The sequence below is a fragment of the Limulus polyphemus genome, unplaced genomic scaffold (assembly GCF_000517525.1).
Source record: "Limulus polyphemus unplaced genomic scaffold, Limulus_polyphemus-2.1.2 Scaffold150, whole genome shotgun sequence".
NCBI classification, from domain to species: Eukaryota; Metazoa; Arthropoda; class Merostomata; order Xiphosura; family Limulidae; genus Limulus; species Limulus polyphemus.
In genome coordinates, this window is record NW_013665760.1 from 358488 (window position 1) to 380028 (window position 21541).

Consider the following 21541-nt stretch of genomic DNA (forward strand, 5'->3'; position numbering starts at 1 on the left):
CTGTTTGATACAAAATATTGTAATAACATCTTTACATATCTATGTTTGCATTTCTTGTCCAAAAAATAGAATTCTACACTGTATTTTTGATTAACAGATAAATGCAAAACTTAGGACAACAATGAGCTTCATGAATTTTTCTTGCACTACACAATATCGGAGGCCAAGGCATGGCACTGTTGTTTATTTGCACATGTGGTGATACCTGGCAGTAATGATACTCAAATCATGAGAAAACTTTCTGCCATTTCTATCAATATTAGATGTAGAAATGACAAGAAGTGGCCATTACATGATTTGTAGTTGCTAGTTTCAATGCCTGGCATTTATTAATTAAGGTAAGGTATCAATGGGAGAGTAGAAGTGGGGATCATCAGTCTGAACATGATGATTTCAATTGAAAGAAGGCTTTTTCATATCATTGAATAAGGAGAAATTTAATAAGAAATTATGACACTAGAATTTAGCATGCATTTTCCTGCCTTTTTCAATTGCAATCAAAGTTGTCAGCCTAATGACTCAACAACTTAAATGTCATGAAATGGTAGACTTCAAGCTCTTGAGAACCAAACTTTTCAAATTCTAGTCACCTGTTTAGATGGGTAAAATTGTGATCAACAAACTGTTTACATTCCAACTGGTCCTGGCTACTGCTGTAATGTAAACCAGACATAGGTGATTTTATGAAATAAACAACACATATTTTATTAAATGTAGAAAACACAAACAAAACATTGCAGTAAAAAAACTCATTCAACAATATGACTGTTATGCCAACCAACAGTAAGCGTTAAAAACAATAGCCTGCAGCAAATATCCACAAGGGACTCTGAATAGAGTTTATCATCACAAATCATTTTGGAAATTCATAATCACACAGTGTCCTTTCACAGTTCACAATCACAAAGTGTCCTAGCACAGTTCATATTGCATTCCTTTTACACATGTCTTACAAAGCTGTCCAGCGTAGGCTGTGAAGTGCACTTGGTGATCTTCTCGTGTTGGAACTGCTGCTGGGTGGCCATTAGGAGGTCAAGGGTCTAACTGTAATTCTTCTGCAGAAAATGGACCTGAAGGGCAGCCAACATGTCTGTGAGCTACCTGGAGGGAACAGGCTTGACCTCATCATTGCTGGCAGGCTCTGGCTTAGTGGGTTCTGCATTGGCCTCCTGGATGAGGCAGCTCTTCCATCCATCATTCAGGGTGTTGTGGGTTAGGCATCTGTCACATCCACAGCCTTGTACTCCTCAGCTGACATTGGCTCTGGTAGGTTCAGGGCAGAGGAGCTCTGCTAGGGGGACATCATCAAGTCCATCACCTAAGATAATTCCCAAAAATGTCCAAATGGGATACACTCTTTAACCATGTTTAACTAGCACATGAATGGGGGTAAGTACTGCACAAGATGGGGATTTCTTGTTAGTAAAGGTCTGTAAGCATGTAAATTTGATAAACAGTTTACCTTTCTAAGCTAAAAGTGAATGGAAAATATGTTACTCTTCCAAGTACCACAACAAATCACATGGTATTTTGAGTCAGAAAATACAATAGCTATCCTTGGAAAAATATGCTTTTTACAGGTTTATTGATTTTAAATGTCCAACATTAAGCCTCAAAGTCAAAGGCACTAAAAACAATAAATTAGTTTTATCTTCATTTTTGATTTTTTCTTTGTGGTTGGAACTACTTTGCAGGTTACTGTTTGTACAAGCCAGACTTATCTGATTTTTGACAAATTACTTCTTTTATACATAAAATTTGTAAAAAGTAAACGTGAGTTAAACTTATCTTCATAACTGCATAACATAGTTTGAACAACATCATTTCATAAATAGATATCATTGCACGTGTTCTTTAAAGCATAAAAAGGTTAAACCTAATAGCAAGGGATGTATATGTATTAACTTGGCAATATATTTTCCATTATGTGACTGTTATCTGGTATTTATCAACATTCTTCATAGTATTGGTCCACTTGAAATTAGTATAGGGCTCAGTATTGACCAAAGAAAAAGTGGTATTGGTATACACCTTTAGTCACAGGTCACTGAAAAATCCTTCTACTTGTTCTGAATTTAAAAATGATAAAAGTATTATCTTCATAGGTCACTGGTTAGGCCACATTTGGAATACTGTGTTTAGTTTTGGGCTCCTTACTTTAGGGAAGACACTGAATTGTTGGAAAGGGTTACCAGAATGGTGCCTGGGATGAAGGGATTGTCATACGAGAATTTGAAATCTCTCAAATTGTTTTCTTTTGAAAAAAGAAGAATTAGGGTGGGACCTGATTGAGGTGTTTCAGATTGTAAAGGGAATTGAGTGTGTTGATTTATCATCTTTTTTTATATTTAACAATAGTTAGGACTAGGGGACACAAATATAAATTTTGGCAAGGTAAGAGTCATCTTCAGCTAAGACAGTTTCATTTTTCTAACAGGGTGGTTGGTCTTTGGAGTGGGTTGCCTTCGGATGTTATATGGGCAGTAAATTTAAGTGAGTTTAAGAAAAAGCTTGATAAATATATGAAAGATAAGGGCTGGCTCTAAGATTTTTCTTTAATTATTCTAATATAGATTAGAGGATGGAAGAGCCGAGATGGGTCAATAGGTCCAATGTTGTCCCAAAACATTGTTATGTTATTACCAAAGGTTTGAAAACTTAAAACAACACAAATACATAACACTTTATTTGAACTGTATTAATAGTCAACTCCCAAATTACTCCTCATACCAATCCATTTGTTAGAGAATTCTAGTTTCCATAACAATAAAATTAAGACAAAGAATAATTTAAAAGAAAAATACCATACTTTTACATGTTCAATAACTGAGTGTGCATTATAATGTAAATCTATTACTGTTTGAGTATTTTTGCCATTAAAAATAAAAAAACGCCCAGTTTCTTAACTGCCTATTTCCATAATAATTGGTGCTAATTATCATCTATTAGTCAGCATTGTGACTGATTACGAATGAATTGCCAATAACTTGGCACATGTAGTGTGATGTGTATTGTTTACATACAACAAAGGCTTATAGGTGAGTGTACATCACATGCAGTTTGGAAACTTAACACTGGATGAAAAAATGAGCTATTTGTTTAATATTTGTCTCGAATGTTATTTTGTAAGAAAGAAAATAGGTTCCCACCATCATATGAATTATAGAGGTTCTTCCAGAGTTGTAGGGCCACAGCACAGATAACCCAATGAGTAGCTTTGTGCATAAGAACAAACATTTAAAAAATATAGAATTCATCATTAAGCCATAACGTCTAAAATATTTTCATGACTAAGCATTATTAAAAATGTCTACTAAGAAACCATTATTTTGTTTATTTGACAAATTCATAAGTAAAGCGGGTATATTAATAGCATAACAAACAACTTCTACTTTAATCAACAATATTAGAAATTTATCATACAATATGAATCAATAGTAGATGTAAACAACTTTTTTTTTGTAAAACGAATATGGGTAAAATGTGCATTGTATTCATAATTTATACATAATGAACTATTTTTCTCAAAAGTGGGTGCTATACTCTTCTTTGTTGACATCGTATTCCATTTCTCTGTTTCGCTGAGCATCTCTTATCATTACCAAATGGGTGGGCTCAACAGAAGACTTCAAGTTTTCAACAGCATTTAGTAAATCTTTGTAAGCACTACACGAACCCCATTTCTTTAATATCTTTTGATACTGTGAGGAGTGATGACATATTTTGTTGTCATGCAAATCCAAGTAGAGGGAGACTAAGTGTTCTGGAATACTGTAACGTTTATCTGGAACAATACCAAGTAAGGTATCATTTTCTAATGCATTAGGGAAACGTATAACCATTAAGTGACAATAATCTTTGATGGACTCCATATTTGCCATGATAATTGATAGGCCGTAACAAAATAAATCAAGCACATCTTTTGGTTGGATAATCTAAAAAAACAAAAAATATTTTAATGAAGAATTTTTTTTTGTAGACTATTGTTGTTTACAAGCATTTTACTTTGAAGGACAATATAAACAGTTCTCTTTCTTTATAATAGAAATAAAACAACTAAAAGCTAACTTTTATTTAGCAATCTTAACTTTCACTTATTCATTTCACATGAATTATTTAGAAATAAATTAGAACAAATATATAAAGTAAAATAATCTTCCTTATTAATTTAAACTTATGAGCAATAGACTTGAAAATACAAAGTCTAAATTACCATTTACATGTAAAACTGATGTTTCCACTTTTTACTCAGCTTTTAAACTAGAGGGTTAAGTATGTTATACTAAAACAATTTTAATTTGCAAATCAAAAAAGTAAATGACAACCATTGCCAATATAAAATCATAGTGGAACAGAATTTATTAAACTACACTTTGTCATTGATTGCCATTTTGTAGGTTATGTGATACCACTGAAAATTGATCAGCTTTAGGGAGAATAACAACTCTTTCCAAAGCAAAATATTTATACACTCAGATCATAAAGATGTATATGTTCAAATGAGAATATCTTTTGTACTTAATGGCATTGAACAACAAAAGAATATGAATCAACCTGGAGCACAAGAATCATCCAGAAAGAGACCTGCAACAAGTTGTACTCCAGCTATGGTAAATAAAGTGCAGCATCTTGTAACAGGTGGGAATCTACAAACATAAAGGTCAATGGTAAAAGCTGTCTAGATGCCTCAAGCAAAAGTATGCAACATAATCAAGGTCTTTATCTGAAAGTGAGCCAACAAGATGCATGTTTATTTAAGTAAGGCTTACAGTCATATCCTTTGTTCAACCATCACATACCTTAAGCAGCTGGAGACTAAAATGGGTACTCATTTCCTAAGAACACATACTAATCAAGTTGCCAGATACAGTGCCTATATATTTTTGTATGATTGGACTGTTGAAACAGGCTCTGGGAAATCACTGCCTTCATGTTCTAGATGAATTATGGAAAGCATGTAGTGAAGAGTTGTGTGTTTTGGATATGACTTCATTATAACAGAACCTTTTGCAATGGAAACTACATTGTAAGGCTACTGTCAAGATGCATGGTCATCAAATAAAGTATACCAGATGTGGTAAAATGCTGTAATGATGTGGTGAGGCTCTAAAATCATTTTAATATAAGTTACCCAACCCTCTGAGTAAGTTTTATTAATAACTTCTGAGCAAAAGTAAAGTGCATAATAATATGTCAACCATACTTTATCTTTCTTCAACACTATATTATTTATTTAACATCATATATTATTAATCATAATTTTCTTAAATTAATATCCTCATTATTCAGATAAAATGGTGACTCAGCAAGCTACTCATTTGTGATTACATTTTCCTAACAGTGTGAAAAGAATAGATTTTTTTAATCCATAATTAGAATTACTTAAATAGAAGTATTTAAAAGTCTGACTGGCAGCTATGAATCCTTTGCAACACTTTAAATTGGTTTCATTTGATTTCTTATTGAGTTTGATAGGTGCAGCTTTGCTTAGTTTTTGTTACTGTGGTGTTTTGCATATATCAGGATATAGTCTATTTTTTTTAAATAACATATAAAGCTTTGCTTACAGATTGATATATTAGTTTTGTAGCAATAATCAGTAGCAGTAACAAATTTTTTGAAATTACAATTTCTCTCTGTTTAACATTGAGCGATAGAAACTAGAACTGTACATTTATACTAACTTATCTTTGCATGGTTGATATTACATTACTTAAAGCAAATTTCCTAGTACAAAGCAGACTTAATTCAGCAAACTGATGGCCAATGGAAAAAATCAAGTATGATCAACACAAAATGTTTGCAGGTAGTATGGAACAACAGGGAATTCTTTTATGTAAGGAGGATGTGATCACTTTTATTTATATTTTTGTGAGTTTTCATCTGTTGTCACTACGAAAAGTTTTCAGGGGAATGCCTATTTTTGCTATCTTTTAATTCTGTGTATGTAAAAGTTCATGTACAAATTATATAACAAACTAAAAAATATAATTGATAAGATCGAGATATATGTTAAGAAATGCGACTTATCTCTTTACAGAACTCGTAGCTATTACCATTCTTCATTGCCAAAAACATTTTTGTGCATGCACCAAGCCTCGACCAAAACTCCCACCCCTACATGTATTTCACTCACCTATGATGCAATTAGCATTAGACTATACCTCTTCACTAATAAAAAGAGTGATACATCCTCCATGAGCAATTGCTCCTTTGAGCAAATTGTGCATTACCACACTCTTTCCTTAGCAATGTTGGTGACTTTATGTGTTTTTCATAACAACTTACAGACTTTTTTGCACTTATTATTTTAAACTTTTAGTTAACATTAAAAGAAACATTTTTATTCCCTTTATTTTCTTGATTTCATGAAAGAAGGATCCAACTTTTTAAACTTTCAGTTGTAGCTACTGATATTAACTATTATAATTTGAATTTGAATTCTTCTCTTAATCAAATTACAAAATTTTACATGTGTTCATGATTCTTAGATATGGTTCCTTTGACAATAAAGTTACACAGTGTTCAGGTTTTGATACTTATTCATAATTTTCCTCAATATAAAATTACCAAGGACTAAGTACCATGGACAAACTAGATCTTTAAAAAAAATTTCATGAAATCACTTTCATGATTCTTATTACAAACAATTTCTTATATCTGCATTTCTGAAACCTGCCAAGATCCACAATTTTCTTTCAGTGCTGAATTAAATTACTCAGACAGTAAGTGATGTTACCACCACTGTACATCATATGATTGGTTCATCTCAAAACTAGGACGCTTGGCTTCCTACTTCTGTACCTTCTTTTGAGCCTGCCTTACCTTTGAAGGTCTTTTACTAGTTCTTTCCATAACCTGCCTTTACTTCTGGTTATTTTTTATCCCTGACTAGGATCAGGTAATGCCTACCTTTGGCTTTTGCTACTCTGGTAACTCAGATATTTGGTCTTTTACTCCACTTTTTGCTGTTTCTTGGATGAGTTCATAAGATGCTTTCCCCTCTTCTGTTTGTTGCATTATTGCAGATTCTTTTAGTTTATGCTTTGTACTAGCTCAATTGCCATGTCTGCCATGAACTTATAATTTCTTTTCTGTGACCTATGATTAGACTTCTTCCTTTTTCTTAGTTTTCCCTTAAATTTCTTCTCCCCTATTGGAGATTTTTTTCCTTTTCTCATACTTTGACTCTTTTAACCCTCAATCTGCTCTTCTGGGGTATTACTAATGCTGTTTTATCTCGGGGAACTCCATTTGACACCCTTTCTTTATGCAGACATTTAGAGGAGTTCCTCATTCTAGGCCCCCCTTTTAAGAGATCAGCCATCTTGGGGATTTTTAATCAGTTGTTTATTGTACTACCCCCCAGCTTTGATCCTGTGGGAGACTGGCTCTTAGATTTTGTCCACTTATGGATTCACTTTGCAGAAGACACTTAGGTCTCAAAGAGTTTCTCTTAGAAGTCTTCTTGGTCGTTGAGGACTCACTAAATTCTGATAGCAATACATGAAGACTGCACTCATGAGGTCTGCATTCCCACAACTATCTAGGTGTTTGGCAACTTCTAGCTCTATCCTGAGAGGTAGCATCTACTGACTTCCCTTCTCTTTTTGAAGTCTGCTTGTTTGTGTTGATTGGTCAGGTTCCTATGTCATTAATGACTCCTATTCATTATATAATTAACTCAATTTAGAATTTATGTTATCTCATCTGTTGGATGGGCTCAACCTTCTCCTTTACATTTTTAAGATATAAATCTTTTAGTTTCCTTAGCTCTCATGCCTACTTTTTTACTTCTGCATGATGTTCTTTTTTTGGAATTTTTTGCCTCTTTTGTTTTCTTGCAGTGGATTCTAGCAGATCAGTGGTATGTACCCTGTGACCCACTGCTTTCTCTCTTTTTTCTACTTCAATCTCCTTCCTCTCACTGTTATGGCTGCTGATAAATTTCCACGCAACTCTGAACTTCCACCTGTTCATACATACCTCTCCATCTATATGGGATGCACTTCTGGATACCTTCACCCTTTTTGTGCTTGGTCTCCTGCAGAATAGCCTTTCCACATCGATCTCCTAGAGATGCAGGAAGTTCCATGGACCTGCCAATATCTTTTGTTACAACTCTATAGACATCCTGATTTGATCTATTTCAACAGCTCTACTGTTGTTTTTTACATCTATCAGTAGGAAGGTACTCACTCTTGGGCCCTCTGCTTCTTATTCTCAAGCTTTTGGGCTCATGATAACAATATTTGTTGTTGGTTTTCTGTGTATTGAATTTGGTGGCAGATTGGCAGTGATGTCCAGACCAAATACTTCACACAGAGTGGTTTTTACATCTGGTGTTCCTGAAGACATGTTCCCAATTTGGGTTGCTTTTAACAATGCATTAGCAATTTCCCTCTGAGTTTGGATTGATCCATTCTTTTATCTTTTTTGACTATCCTCTTAAACAACCTTCCAGGGTGCTGTCTGTAATTCACAATGTGTTTGCCTCGGATATCCAAATTTCATCACAGTGTTTCACATTGTCATCTTCATGTGTGGCTTCTGTCCTGTCTCTTGCAAGATAGGCAGTTTTTATCTTGCTAGCCATGTCACCCTTATAATTTATCCATGCAGGTTGATAAGTTACTGATGCTGATCATTTGCCACTTCCTTTTCTTTTTTCTCCAGATCATCCAACATTTCTTCATCTTGTTTCCTTTTTTCCCCTTTTCACTCCTTTGACTTCCAGTTACAACGTGGTTTAGTTATGGACCTTCTATCATTTCCCTGACCATTCTCTTTTCCTCTAAATCTTGTGGACCTATCTGAGCTTTACTGCTTAGTTGTCGTCCTCTTCTAGTTCCTTTGCTGGAATGCAACTTCTGTTTGGTTCTTAAGGCTCTTCAATGTCCTTCATTCAAACCTTGAGCCGCCCATTTTCTGTTTCATCTTTTTCTTATAATGTTCTCCTTGCCCTTTTCATTTGCAGAAAATATCACTCAGATATTTTTGCCTAGGACACATCCTGCCTTCATCCTTTCAGGGACAGATGATTTTCTTCCCAGACCACTTATTGGGCTGCTCAGATAGGTGATTGGATGTTTTCTCTTTTTTTCTCTGTATGATCAATCATACCTTGATCATCTCCTTCAACCTGTTAGGGCAGTTTTCTATTATCTTGCTTACACTCCTTTTAAGGCATTTGACAATTTTTTTACATGGGATTATGCTTTTTCTTGCAACCAATCTCCTTTTACCTTGACTATTTGAATTACACCACTTTTCTGGCTATCTATTCCTCCATGGAAGGTGAATCCTTTCATTTCTTTTTATGTCACCTCTCATATACTTCATCAACTTGTGATTTGTCTTGTATTTGGCTACTGACATCCCCTAGATGTGATACTGCATGTGGATAACCCCACCTTTCATGACACCTTTGTGTAATTTACTTTCACCACAATGCCATTTTCTCTGCCTTTGGGTTTTTTTTCTCCCTGCAGTTGCCATTCTCAAATCTTCCATAGGTATGATTTTGAGGTATCTTATTGATTATTTTTTCTGGCAGATTTCACAAAACAAAAACTATCTCAATCTATTAAGTTAAATTAAAACTTTGTGGTGCCTTTGCAAGTCACACAGGGTGCTTTCAACTTCCAGTTTCAAGTGGCATAATCAGATGAGAATGGTGATCCATTCTCCCTGGACAGAATGCCAGTCCATTGCAGATTAACCCTCAGCTAACAGCCAATACCCATCATACAGCTGGGTAGACTGAAAAAAGTGGAGTAAAGTGTCTTTTACAAGGACACAACAGCATAATGAGAACCAGCCTTAAACTTAGAGCCACCTGACTACAAGTACAAAGCTATAGAAAAATATATACATATTTATGTGTATATAGACAAATCTATACTGGAGACATAATTAACATATACATAATTAACTATGTGGCTGATTTTTCCTCACAGGTATTACTTTACTATCTTAATCTGCATCAAGTGGGAAGTAACAGAATGTATTAAGCTATCTGCTCTTGCTTATTGCTCACTGTTGAGATGGAGGTTTTGTAAGACATTATATACATATATTTTACTATCCAGGATGTACATCACAAAACAAAAAAAAAGCACAAGGTGTGATCCTGCCTTTACACCTGGCTAGCATCTGCTGTACCCATTCGTGGTAACCCACTGCACAATCTATTAGTATAGGAGCTGAAGTGGATGATTGGAAATTTCTGTTCAGTTCAAGCACCTTTTCAATACTCTCCTCTAAGCAAATTTCTTCCTTCTGTTTGTTTCTAATGGAGTAAAGCGAGAACTCTTGCTTTCCCCACTTCCAAGCCACTGTGTAGGTTGATATGGAGAGTTCCCCTTTGGGCCTTTGTCATCCTACTGGTATGAGACTGAGTAGATGCACCCCTTGATCAGAATCTTTAAGTAGAAATGTAGTACAGGCAACCCCCTACAATAAGAACCAAACCACCCCCAGAGGTTATACCAGCTGGATGTGATTTTCATTCTGTTTGGGATGCAGAGCTGGAATGATTCATTCCTGCACCTGCTTACTCTGGTAAGTATTTCTCACATGCAATACAGTCTGACTTATTGTCCTAGCCATACTATACATACCTGCTCTGCCAACCCCTGAGGTATACAAGCCAGTTGAGTAGTCTTTACATTCTGCCTACCTATGTGACATTTTAGAACTATACAGGAGGTTCTTTGGAAAGTGTATTTTGCTCAACCAACTCTATTGGGTGAAGAGTATACCCTGCATAAGATGGATGTGGTCTTCCAACAAGTGATCCCCCCCCCAGACTCTTTTACTCCCACCCACGATGGGTGATATGCTCCCTTTCTGGTGCTACATATATTACCAGAAAGTCACTCAGCTTTTGATTCTACACAATGCCTTCCACCATCTTATCAATGTGGGATTCTAGCTATCAGTTCTGTGAAGTGGTGAGTAATAGCACTTCTGTAGTTAACTTTTCTTATTTGAAAATGTATTTTGGGTAGATAATAGTACTATTGACATAGTAGAAAATGTCTGTGGCCATAGCTCCCAAAAAGTGATTGGATCTTGTCTGATAGATGAAATATCCCCAACCTGTTTGGGAGATGGGGCCACAGACAATTTCTATTATGAGTTAAGGATGACAACAAGGACTGGTAATGGAAAAATTTAAGGTTTTTTTTAGTCTCCTTGTTAACATTTATTTGTATTAATTTCATTATTGTTTTATAGTGCTGATTTGAGCATCTATTTACAATTGACGTATCTGATAGTATTAGAACTATTGATTGATTTACTGATTTTGTGGAAAATGATGTTAAGGTGTTAATTTATTGACCTTTTCTTCTTTTCCTATGTAGGAATTTTCTGCCATATTGGTATACTTGTTCTTATCCTAGTTAGCTATTTACCAGTAATCTAAATATGCTACTTTACTTTATGAAAATGTTATTTGTAATAGTTCACGATGCCCAACTTGTCCAGCAAATATGGATTTTCAGCATCTACAACAAGATACACCACCATGTAAAATGGATAATGTAATTTATCTGTTAACTTGTGGTATATGTGGTGTTATGTATATGTAGGACAGACAAACAACTAATTCTTTGCATTTAAGGATTAACCTATACATATCTCAAGATAATAAGGGTTTCCCTCATTCCTTTGAAAGTTATAATTTTCCTATACTGAAAATGTATTTCCAATAGGCAATTACCTCTATTCACAAGATTAGCTATTCTCGTTCAGAGCTGCCCTCTATATGCAAACTTTTTCTTTATGCATGGCACAAGTATTCTGCTCCCCCCTGTTGGAATTACTATATTCCAACATGTCTCTCATGTAAATTATCATGCATCATCTCTTACCCAATAGTACCACAATTTGCTCACGTGATGCATGTGATTCCCTCTACACTACTCTACCAAATGTTCACTTCGAAGTTTGGCAGACAGTGTGAGAAGTGGGTAGGAAGTGTGATAGGGAGTAAGTACCTATCAGAAATACATTTTCAATATAGGAAAATTATACCTTTCAATATGGTACTTACCTCTGTTCACAAGATTAGCTAGAATCCCACATTGAGAAGGAGGAGTGACCATTGTAAGGAAATGAAAGAAATACCCCTGAAAGCACCCAAAGGATAACCCTTACAATGAGAGATTCAGAAATGAAGATATGAAAAGGGAAACCACACTACTTCTGAGCTAGGTATACTCTTCGCCAATGTTTGGAATGTGTAAGACATAAGGACAGAAATTGGGAGATGTAGAGTGGTTAGGGTGAGGTGGCCCATACTCGGTAAGTCAACTACACCCAAAACCTCCTCATGGGGTACCAAAATTCACATGAGAGTAGGATGACGATCATACCATCTTCACCCTAAACCCAAGAATCTGGGATCAGGATCTGCACCAATTTCTGGGTATGACATGAGGATCATTTCTGATCTATTGATCCAGGAATTGACATCCGGTTTTGAAAGGATGTCTATCGCATGGAATAAACTCCCCCAACTATGGCACAGGCATGCACCATCCAAAGGCAATAACATCCCCATAAGAAGAGAATGAAGGATAGTCAAGAACAGAACCGTATCAAATCCCATGTACAACTGCTGTGACCCCCGACACAGGCAAAATAATTTGGGGGGGGGGGGAATATAGACAACCTAACTTGTGTGAGAACTTATGATGATTGGTTCACTCCAATCCAAAACCTCTTCGTTGGGTACTGACATCCACACAAGGATAGGATGAGGTCTCCCAACTGAAGGGGTGAACTGCAATTTTGATGGCTCAACTCCCGTGGGTATGGAATTGGTATCAGGAGGCCACATCAACCAGTAAGGTGATGGCTCAACTCCAGTGTTTGTGTAAATGGTGTTAGGAGGCCATGTCATCCAGTATGATGTTGGCTCACCTCCTCTGGAGGCCTTGCCTCATTTACACCAGCAGAACACCACCACCCTACTCTCAACTGAATGGTTCAAGCCCTTTCTTTGTTGAATTCAGGAGGATGCCTCCATGGTCAACCACCCCAGTGGCTTGGAACTGGAAATTGGTAACGACTCCCATACTAAACTCAAAGAAAGGAGGGCGACAATGTGGTGGAGAGTCTGGAGGAACATCATCACTGGAGACAGTGCAATGGATGACCACGAAACCTTATTTTGAAAAGCAGACCATACCAAGTTATTCACTAGAGGCATGGTAGGGATGGGCAACAATCCCCTACTGCTTTACTCATGCAGTCCATGGATGGTACGGTCCAGTACAGGCATGTTTATGAAGCAAAATATTGCAAGTTTATTCACTGTGAAGCAATCTTGTGGAACACCCCAACTTGATGGTGAGTGTGTGAAGCGCTGGAAAATAAAGCATAAGTCAACATGACTGTACAGATTTAGAGTTAAAGAATATCTGGTCAGGCACATCTCACCACATAGCAGGATCCATGTGATAAAACTGAGACAAAGGCTCCTGAAAAAAAAAGAATGAATAAAACTTACAAGTTAAAGTTACACTGAAGTCTGGAGAATGAGCACAGGTTGTAGACAAGACCCCAGCAAAAAGAAAAGTGCAACATAATGAAGATAGTGGAAGATGAAAGTACTGGGAGTGTCCACATGCTGGACTGTAGAATCTCCTCCATCAGATGACAAAGATGAGAAGCAAGGGAAAAAGTAAGATGTCGGATCTGATGGGAGGAAACCTGGAACAATGTATGGGAGGAAGAAGGTAGGTAAAAGTAGGCCAAATGAACCAAAAGGCAGACCCAATTAGGGTAGAAGGTGAAAGATCACAAAGGGAGGAAGATTGCCATGGGATAAAAAGTTTGTTGCACATATCTGAAAGGTAGCAGTATGTGCTACACAACAAAAAAAGCCTATCCAGATCTGGTCGAGGATAAAGATGTGATATATAAGGAAGGAGAAAAGGATGACTAATCCTCCCAAGCTGCCGAGGTCTTAGGGAGAAAGGTACAATCGAGATAAAGGAGAACATAGGTAGGGTGATAAAGGATACATGAAACACCAATGAAAAACAAATATGACTATCGACATCCACAGGCTAAGAGAAGGAAGTATGTTTTAAAGAGCAGATGAAACAAGAAACATGAGGAAAGTGGTTCAAATGGAGGTAAAGTAAGGGCATGGAGGACCACATTAATATCCCAATTTGGAAGGGCAGGATGCCTGGGAAGTCAATGTATCATGGTAAGAACAGGAGAAGTAAAAACCTGAAGGTATCAGGAAAAATGGATGGTATGAGATAGGGCCACCCAATATCTGAAAAGTGAGGAGACCGAAGAGCCAGGTGAGAAATTTTGCCACACAAGCCACAGAAGGATTGTCACCAAAATAAAAACCTGTTAGCAGACCAACAGTGGAAGACTTTCCACTTGCATTAGTATACTTAAATAGAATATGGCTGTATGGAACTAGCTAACAAGGAAGTGACTTGTGCAAAAGTCACTTGTGCAAAACTCGATCATTTCACCAAGGACTAGACAAAAGCCAGATGTGAAGATGCAAGATGTGAAAAGTGGGATGTAGAATGTGGGATCGAGGTTGACGAAGAAGGGATGGAGAAAGTGGAAGTGGGACAGGTGGTGGTAGGAGCAGATGTTATAACCTTGAAAACCAAGGTTGAACTGGCCAATAGGGATCAATCAGGAGGACCCAACAAGAAGTGGACAAGAGAAATCACCCAATGAAGCAATTGGTACATATAAAGATATTTGCGTGACCAATGCTGGCTGAAGGCATCAACTACCAAAGCCTGTGGATGTGGTATTGGTGATTAAAAGAGGAGCAACTTAATACTGAGGTTCGTGGCAAAGGCATTCAAGTGTGGAAAATCCTACCGATGACAAAGATCCCTGAAAATGAGTAAATCTAATTCCCATTTTGTTGGATATATCTGGTCGGGGCAGACAAGACTGAAGGCACTATAAGGTGAATGTAATGTGCATGGGCCCAGTATAATAGATCCAATGTCCTTAAACATAGATCTCTGGACTGGGTGCCCCCTTGGTGGTTGGTATGTGCCACTACTGTAGAATTGTCCAAATGAGCTATCACCAGACAATGATGGGCAAGAAAAAGGAAGTGATGCAATGCCCGATGTACTGCTAAAAGTTCGAGAACATTGATATGCAAGATGGTTTCATCCACAGGCCAATGACCTGAAGCTTCCTGGTGACTGACCCATGCTCCCATCCTTAAAGGGATGCATTCATGAAAAGATGTAGATCTGGATGCCAGAGAGGAAATGCCACGTCCGCCGACAAATGGGATTTGTCCTGCCACCATTGCAAATCGTCTTGCAGAGAAGTAGGAAGTGAAATAGGGGTACAAAGAGGATCCTGAGCGAGGTTTCAATGTTCATGAAGTGCATACTGAAGGGATCTCATATGGGTACGACAGTGAGGGACTAGTACATTCATGGAAGACCACATGGAAGACAAGGGATAAAACCTCGCGAGTAGTAAGTGACAAAGCTGAGAGGGCATAGTAAACCAAAAGTTTGATTTAACGGAGATGTAAAGGATTGCCATTTGTGTCTTTATGAATTGAACATTTACTTCAGATAAATAATTATAATGTTAAACAGTATAAAATTATGGTTAAAGGCAAAAATAGAAAAAAATGGATTAATTTTGATAATTTTTGTAAAACTTGAGCATCTTCTTTTTGACAGATCTACTAATATCCTGAAATGTATAGTAAAACAATTATTTGAATTAAATTATACAAAACTTTAATATTTGTCAAAATGTATGTTAAATTTTGAATTTAAACATTCATATTAAAGATTTAATTATAGATATATTCAAATTTAGATTAAAATGGAATTCCAATGAATATTTCACTAAACAAAAAAGAAATATCTTATATAGTAATAGATTTCAAGCATAAATAATATTATGATTTATCTCTACTGTATGTAATTCATAAAAGTGTTCAAGAAGAAATATTTCCCATCAAATAATTACAACTTATAGTTAGTTTTAAATACAATAAACCTAGAGGACCTCTTCTTTTTTAACTACAAAAAATTTATTCAGGAATTAAAACCAAAAGAAACTGATAAATTAACTTACAACTGTATCAACAATGATTTTATTGACTTTTTCATAATCATATTGTTACAGGTAATTTAGAGGTTATGAAAGATAAGGATTTAAAATTGATTTTATAAAAAGATTACTAGATTTGAAAAAAATTTATGATTACATTATTAAAATCAGTAAAAAATCTCAGTATTCTCCATGTTTCTTTTTTTGTATGGAAACTATTTTTTATTAATTCCATAAAAAAACAGTTAAAACCTAATCTAAATATATGACAGATATTTCTTTCAATATTAAAAAAAATAAAATTTGAGACATCCAAGAACAATTTATTATTACTCCTATTGATAAAACTGGTTGTAATTTTGGTTTTGTACGTAAAAGATTATATATACAAATTTTAATTAATGAAATTAGTACAACAAACGTATTTACAAAAAGCACTTTAAATACAAATACAATTATTACTAACTTGATGAAAGCCATTAAAAAATGGAATATAAATATACATTCATTTTGTTGTAGCTTACCAGTTCTATATGCAATTCCAAAATTGCATAAAACCCCTGTTAAGTTCAGGTTTATTACAAATTATTTAAACACAGTTATTAAATAGATTTCTATTGTACTTAATAATATTCTAGATGTCTTATTTGAAAAAATAAAGTTATTGTCATCAAATGATTTGGACTATTATTTTTGGATCATTAAAAATAACATTCCAGTTTTGGAATGTTTAACCAACTTGTATTCATTAAAAACAGCCATTTCTATTACTACTTATGATTTTACTACATTATATACTAAAATAGATCTGAAAGATTTAATCAAGGTTTTGAATTATGTCCTTGGTAAATTTGTAGATATAGAAATAATCATTCCAAAATTTAAATTTACTAAGCAACAATTTAAAAATAAACTTAGTTTTTTTATTTATAACAGTTACATTACTTTTAATGAACAAGTGTATACACAAACGGTGGGTATTCCAATGGGTGCTAATTTCTTTTCAAACATGGCCAACTTGTATTTGTTCTTCTAAGAAAATTCATTTTTGAAACAGGTACTAAACTATAATTTATATAGCTATACTTTTCATTACATAGATAATTTAATCTCTATCAACAACTTAAATTTTAATACAAATCAAACATATCCAAAGAAACTTATAATAAAAAGAAGCATTAATAATATTATTCATGCAAATTAAATAGACATTAATTTTGTCTGAAGGCAGAGTACAGTTGACTATTTTTGATAAAAGAAGAGAATCTGATTTTCCCATCCTTGGTCAACCTGCTATACCATCTATTCTGCTAAAACAACCTATTACTTCCCAATTAAAAATATTTTTATCAATTAGTAACAATAGTAATTCTTTTATGGATAATATTCAATTATTCATAAATAGATTGAAAAATTATGGTGGAAAACACAGATGTTGTTAGTTACTCAAGGTCATCCTTAGTTTATAAGTAACTAACCATAGAATAGTTAGGGATTTGTTCAGTATACCAAAATGGAAAGACCAACTTCAGGTAGCTGGGCTTGTCTCAAGAGAAACAGAGGAGAATGGGAGTTTAAGTAATTACTACAGAACTATTAAGGTAAGGGTCTTTAGTTCTTTTTAACATCATTTTGTAATAATTATTTTTAAAAAATGGTGGAGGTTGGGAGTCTTATAAATTGTAGAAATACAGGGTGGTCTATTCCTACTACAAGAATATTTTTGCTTATTTATTGGAATGATTTCCCATTTTGTGCATTTTATAATATCAAAAGGGTGGAGGTTGGGAGTTTTATATTGCAGAAATTTAGGGTGGTTTATTTCTACTTTAAGATTATATTTAAATATTTAAGGTAACTGCTTTCTTGCAACTGGCTGCAGACAGCAAAAGGAGTTGAGATGTTGTGGGCTCAAGCATGCAACGCCTAATCTTTAACTGATTCTCCATATGCTGGCTAGTTTGACATCTGTGTTTGGGAGTTATGGCCATAAACATTTCCTGCTATGAGTTAGTGATGACAACAAAGACTAATAATGGAAAAATGTTTGATTTTTTAGTCACATTGTGGAATGTTTTTGATTTATATATTTATATAGATATATGTATATATATACACATCTAAGGACAACTTACTCTTCTTTCATGTAAAGCTTTTTGGCATCGTACAGCCCCTGAAGACTCAACAAGTATGATTTTCTTCTCTTTTACATCACAATTCTTTGTTTCTATCTTTGAACAGAAGTATGTCAACTGTTTCGAAATCCAGGTTTCAGGACTGATAAGAATATCACACTCTTCTTCTGTGTCCAGTACAACATCAACTTCACAGAGTTTTCTTAAGAAACTTGCAAAAATTTTGACTGTCTCGACTAATTTCGGCGAATCATGAAAATACAATATGAATACTTGAAGCTGATTGCTTCTTCGTGTACTTGGATCTGTAATGTGAGAATTTTAGGGCTTCAAGAAGTTTACAAAATCAAATCTCAAAGCACATCTAGTAAATTAGAATATAAATATGTGTATGAGAACAAAGTCAAACCAAGAATTAGAAAATGTGTGAAATTTCTCTGATCTTAATTGGTGAAACACAGTAGGAATGATAAGAAAACATATCTAAAACTTATCTAGCTTCAAAGTAAGTTTGTGTTAAAATAAAAACCAAACAGACCAATTGTGTTTAGTGATTGGTTCAAAACTGTAAAAGATTAACAACAGTCTAGGATGAAAAATAATCGCAAGGCTTAGCATGTGAATGCACATGTGGCTGCTTGCACATATTGTGTATCAGAAGCTTTATTTCATAAAGAAAATTTGAGTGTAATAACTTAAGTTAAAAAAAAGTGTTGTAAAATACAACTTGTATAAAAGACTTTTAAATATATATCACCTACACACCTAACCCTTGCCTCTGCTACCTAGCTGACCTCCACCACTAGTCCATACTGTATTCCAATAAAGGACTCACATACATCTTCACTATGTGGTTCAAAATAATCGAAATCAACATCAGTTTCTTCAGAGTTACGCAGAAAGCAAATATAATGTCTTAAGTCCTTTTGTTGTACAACAACCTCTTTTGCTTGTAAATGTAGCCAGAAATGTTCATAAGTGTTATACAAATATTCACCTGCACTGCACTGATGTTTTCTCAAGCTCATCAAATAACATGGGTTGTCTCTAGCTGTTGTGATATTACTTCACAGGATTTCCTGAGTCACATGACTTAGTTAAAATCTACGTACACATGTAGTAGACATTTTCTTTCAGTATGCTACAGCACTAGATATTGTGTGTATGTTTAAAATGATGTACATCATTGTACATAACACAGAAGAATACCATAATTATGCAACATACATGATCATGATAGAAGTCAAGGAGTTAGTGTAATATTTCTCTTACCAAATAATCATCCAAGTTTCCCTTCATAAAACTATTCTAAAATATTACATGCATCAGAATACTTATATTAACACAAACAAGTTATATTGTAATTGAACAATTTGATATAAACTGGATTAAGGAGAGGATACTGACCTAAAGTTATTGGATAGGTTTGGAAATAATTAGTAAAAAAATGAAATATTGCATAAGATAGGGTAAAGAGAAATGGATTAAAATAATGGCCCCATGCACAAGCTAGAGTAAGGAAGTCATTTAACAATAAAGGAGAAACAAGTAACACATTCCAGTTGTATAATATAGTATGAAAGTAAACACATTTAGTGAAAACAAACAAAAGCACAGTATAAAAAGTCTCAAGGGTTCCTGTAACTTCTCCACATTAGAAATATTCATAATGAGATAACTAAACTTTCTGTCCAAATGACATCAGAGAGACATGCATAATCTTTCATAAAGTTAGGTTAAAATAAAATAAACAACCAAGAGTTTAGCTGGGAGAATTTGGATAATGTTCCTCTTAACACTACTATTGGAAATTACAGTATATCATGTCACAATTTTTGATGATCAAATGTAAGCCTTTGATTAGACATGAATAATATTAAAAAGTTGGTTTGTTTGTTTGGTGCTTTATGGCGCTAAGCAACGAGGCTATCTGCACCAAACAACCGGTAAAAACAGTGAAAGTAAATTAGAGTAAAATGTAAAAATACAGCGAGTTAAAACCAATATATATATGTTGATAAAAGATTTATCTACAATTAAAAAGACCTATAGTGTGTAAAAAATCAAAAATACAATCTAATTAGACAGTGTCACCATTACCAATGACACTGTCCAACGTCAGAGGTAAACTCTTAGAAGACGCGTGTCTAAAATGGTGCCAGCGCTCATGGTCGTAATGACGGCACGACAGTAAAATGTGGGCTATTGTGACTTGAGTGTCACAATGGCTACACATCGGTGAGTCAATACCAGATAAAAGAAAACAATGGGATAAAAACCTGTGACCAATGCGTAGCCTTGCCAGGACAACTTCCTCCTTCCGATCCTTACGGAAGCAAGATGGCCAAAGACCAACAGAAGGTTTGATCTGGAAATGCTTGTTATGACGTTGCTCATCCCAAGTTGACTGCCAACTGGCACAAAGCTGTGCCTTGAAGACAGGACCATAGTCCATGTATGGGACAGGCATGGCCATGACAGCACCAGAGCAGACGGACTAAGCTGCAGTGTCAGTGAGCTCGTTTCCATGAATACTGACGTGGCCACGTATCCAGAAAAACTGGATGGAAACAGAAGATAGAGAAAATTGGGCCAGTCGTTGTTGAATATTGATGAGAACAGGGTTAGAACTAACGTTAAGCGATTCCAGGGCCAGTAGAGAGCTAAGAGAATCAGTGTAAATAGTACAATTAGTGTACTGCATAGCTTCTACATGATCCAGGGCAAGAGAAATAGCATACAACTCAGCAGTAAACACAGAATCTGTAGAGAGATCCTGCGAGCAACTACCGAACCACATCACACCATGGCAGAACCTACAGAGTCACCCAATTTCGAACTATCCGTGTAAATAGGAAGAGAAGAATGGCTTGAAAGATGTTCAGCAAAAAGAAGACGGTACTTCTAATCGGAAGTATCCGTATTCCTCAGTGGTAATAAGTCATGGTGGAATGCACTGATCATTGGGGACAGCAATGTCATCCAATACCAGACCCAATTCAGCCAGTTGTGCCCAGATACGAAGGCCAAAGGGAGGAATAGCAGACCATCTATTCTGAAAGAGCATTGCCCACCGAGGAAGAAAGACACAATCTCAGGTGGGATGCCGTGGTAAGGATCGAAGCTTGATAGCATATCGTTAAGAAAGTTGCAAATGACGGAGGTGAAGAGGAGGTTCGTGGGACTCAGCGTACAAACTCTGGACTGGAGAAGTGTGAAAAAACCCTGGTGCAGAGCCAAAGCCTCAGATGGTGAATGGGGTCTAGCATCTTCAAGGCCGAGGTCCTGGCAGAACCAAAGACCAAAGACCC

General features: G+C 35.4%; 1 protein-coding gene across 1 annotated transcript in view; it reads right to left on the reverse strand.

Annotated features, from left to right (window-relative positions):
- Positions 1–3364: 3364 nt before the first annotated feature.
- Positions 3365–21541, reverse strand: part of LOC106475936 — a 24609-nt gene continuing 6432 nt past the window's right edge. The window contains exons 2-3 of the mRNA XM_013936615.2: positions 18231–18535; positions 3365–3935 (exon numbers count right to left, since the gene is read on the reverse strand). Of these exons, the coding sequence (XP_013792069.2) occupies positions 3525–3935; positions 18231–18535 (716 nt within the window). The 3' untranslated portion in view covers positions 3365–3524. The remainder of the gene's footprint in view (positions 3936–18230; positions 18536–21541) is intronic.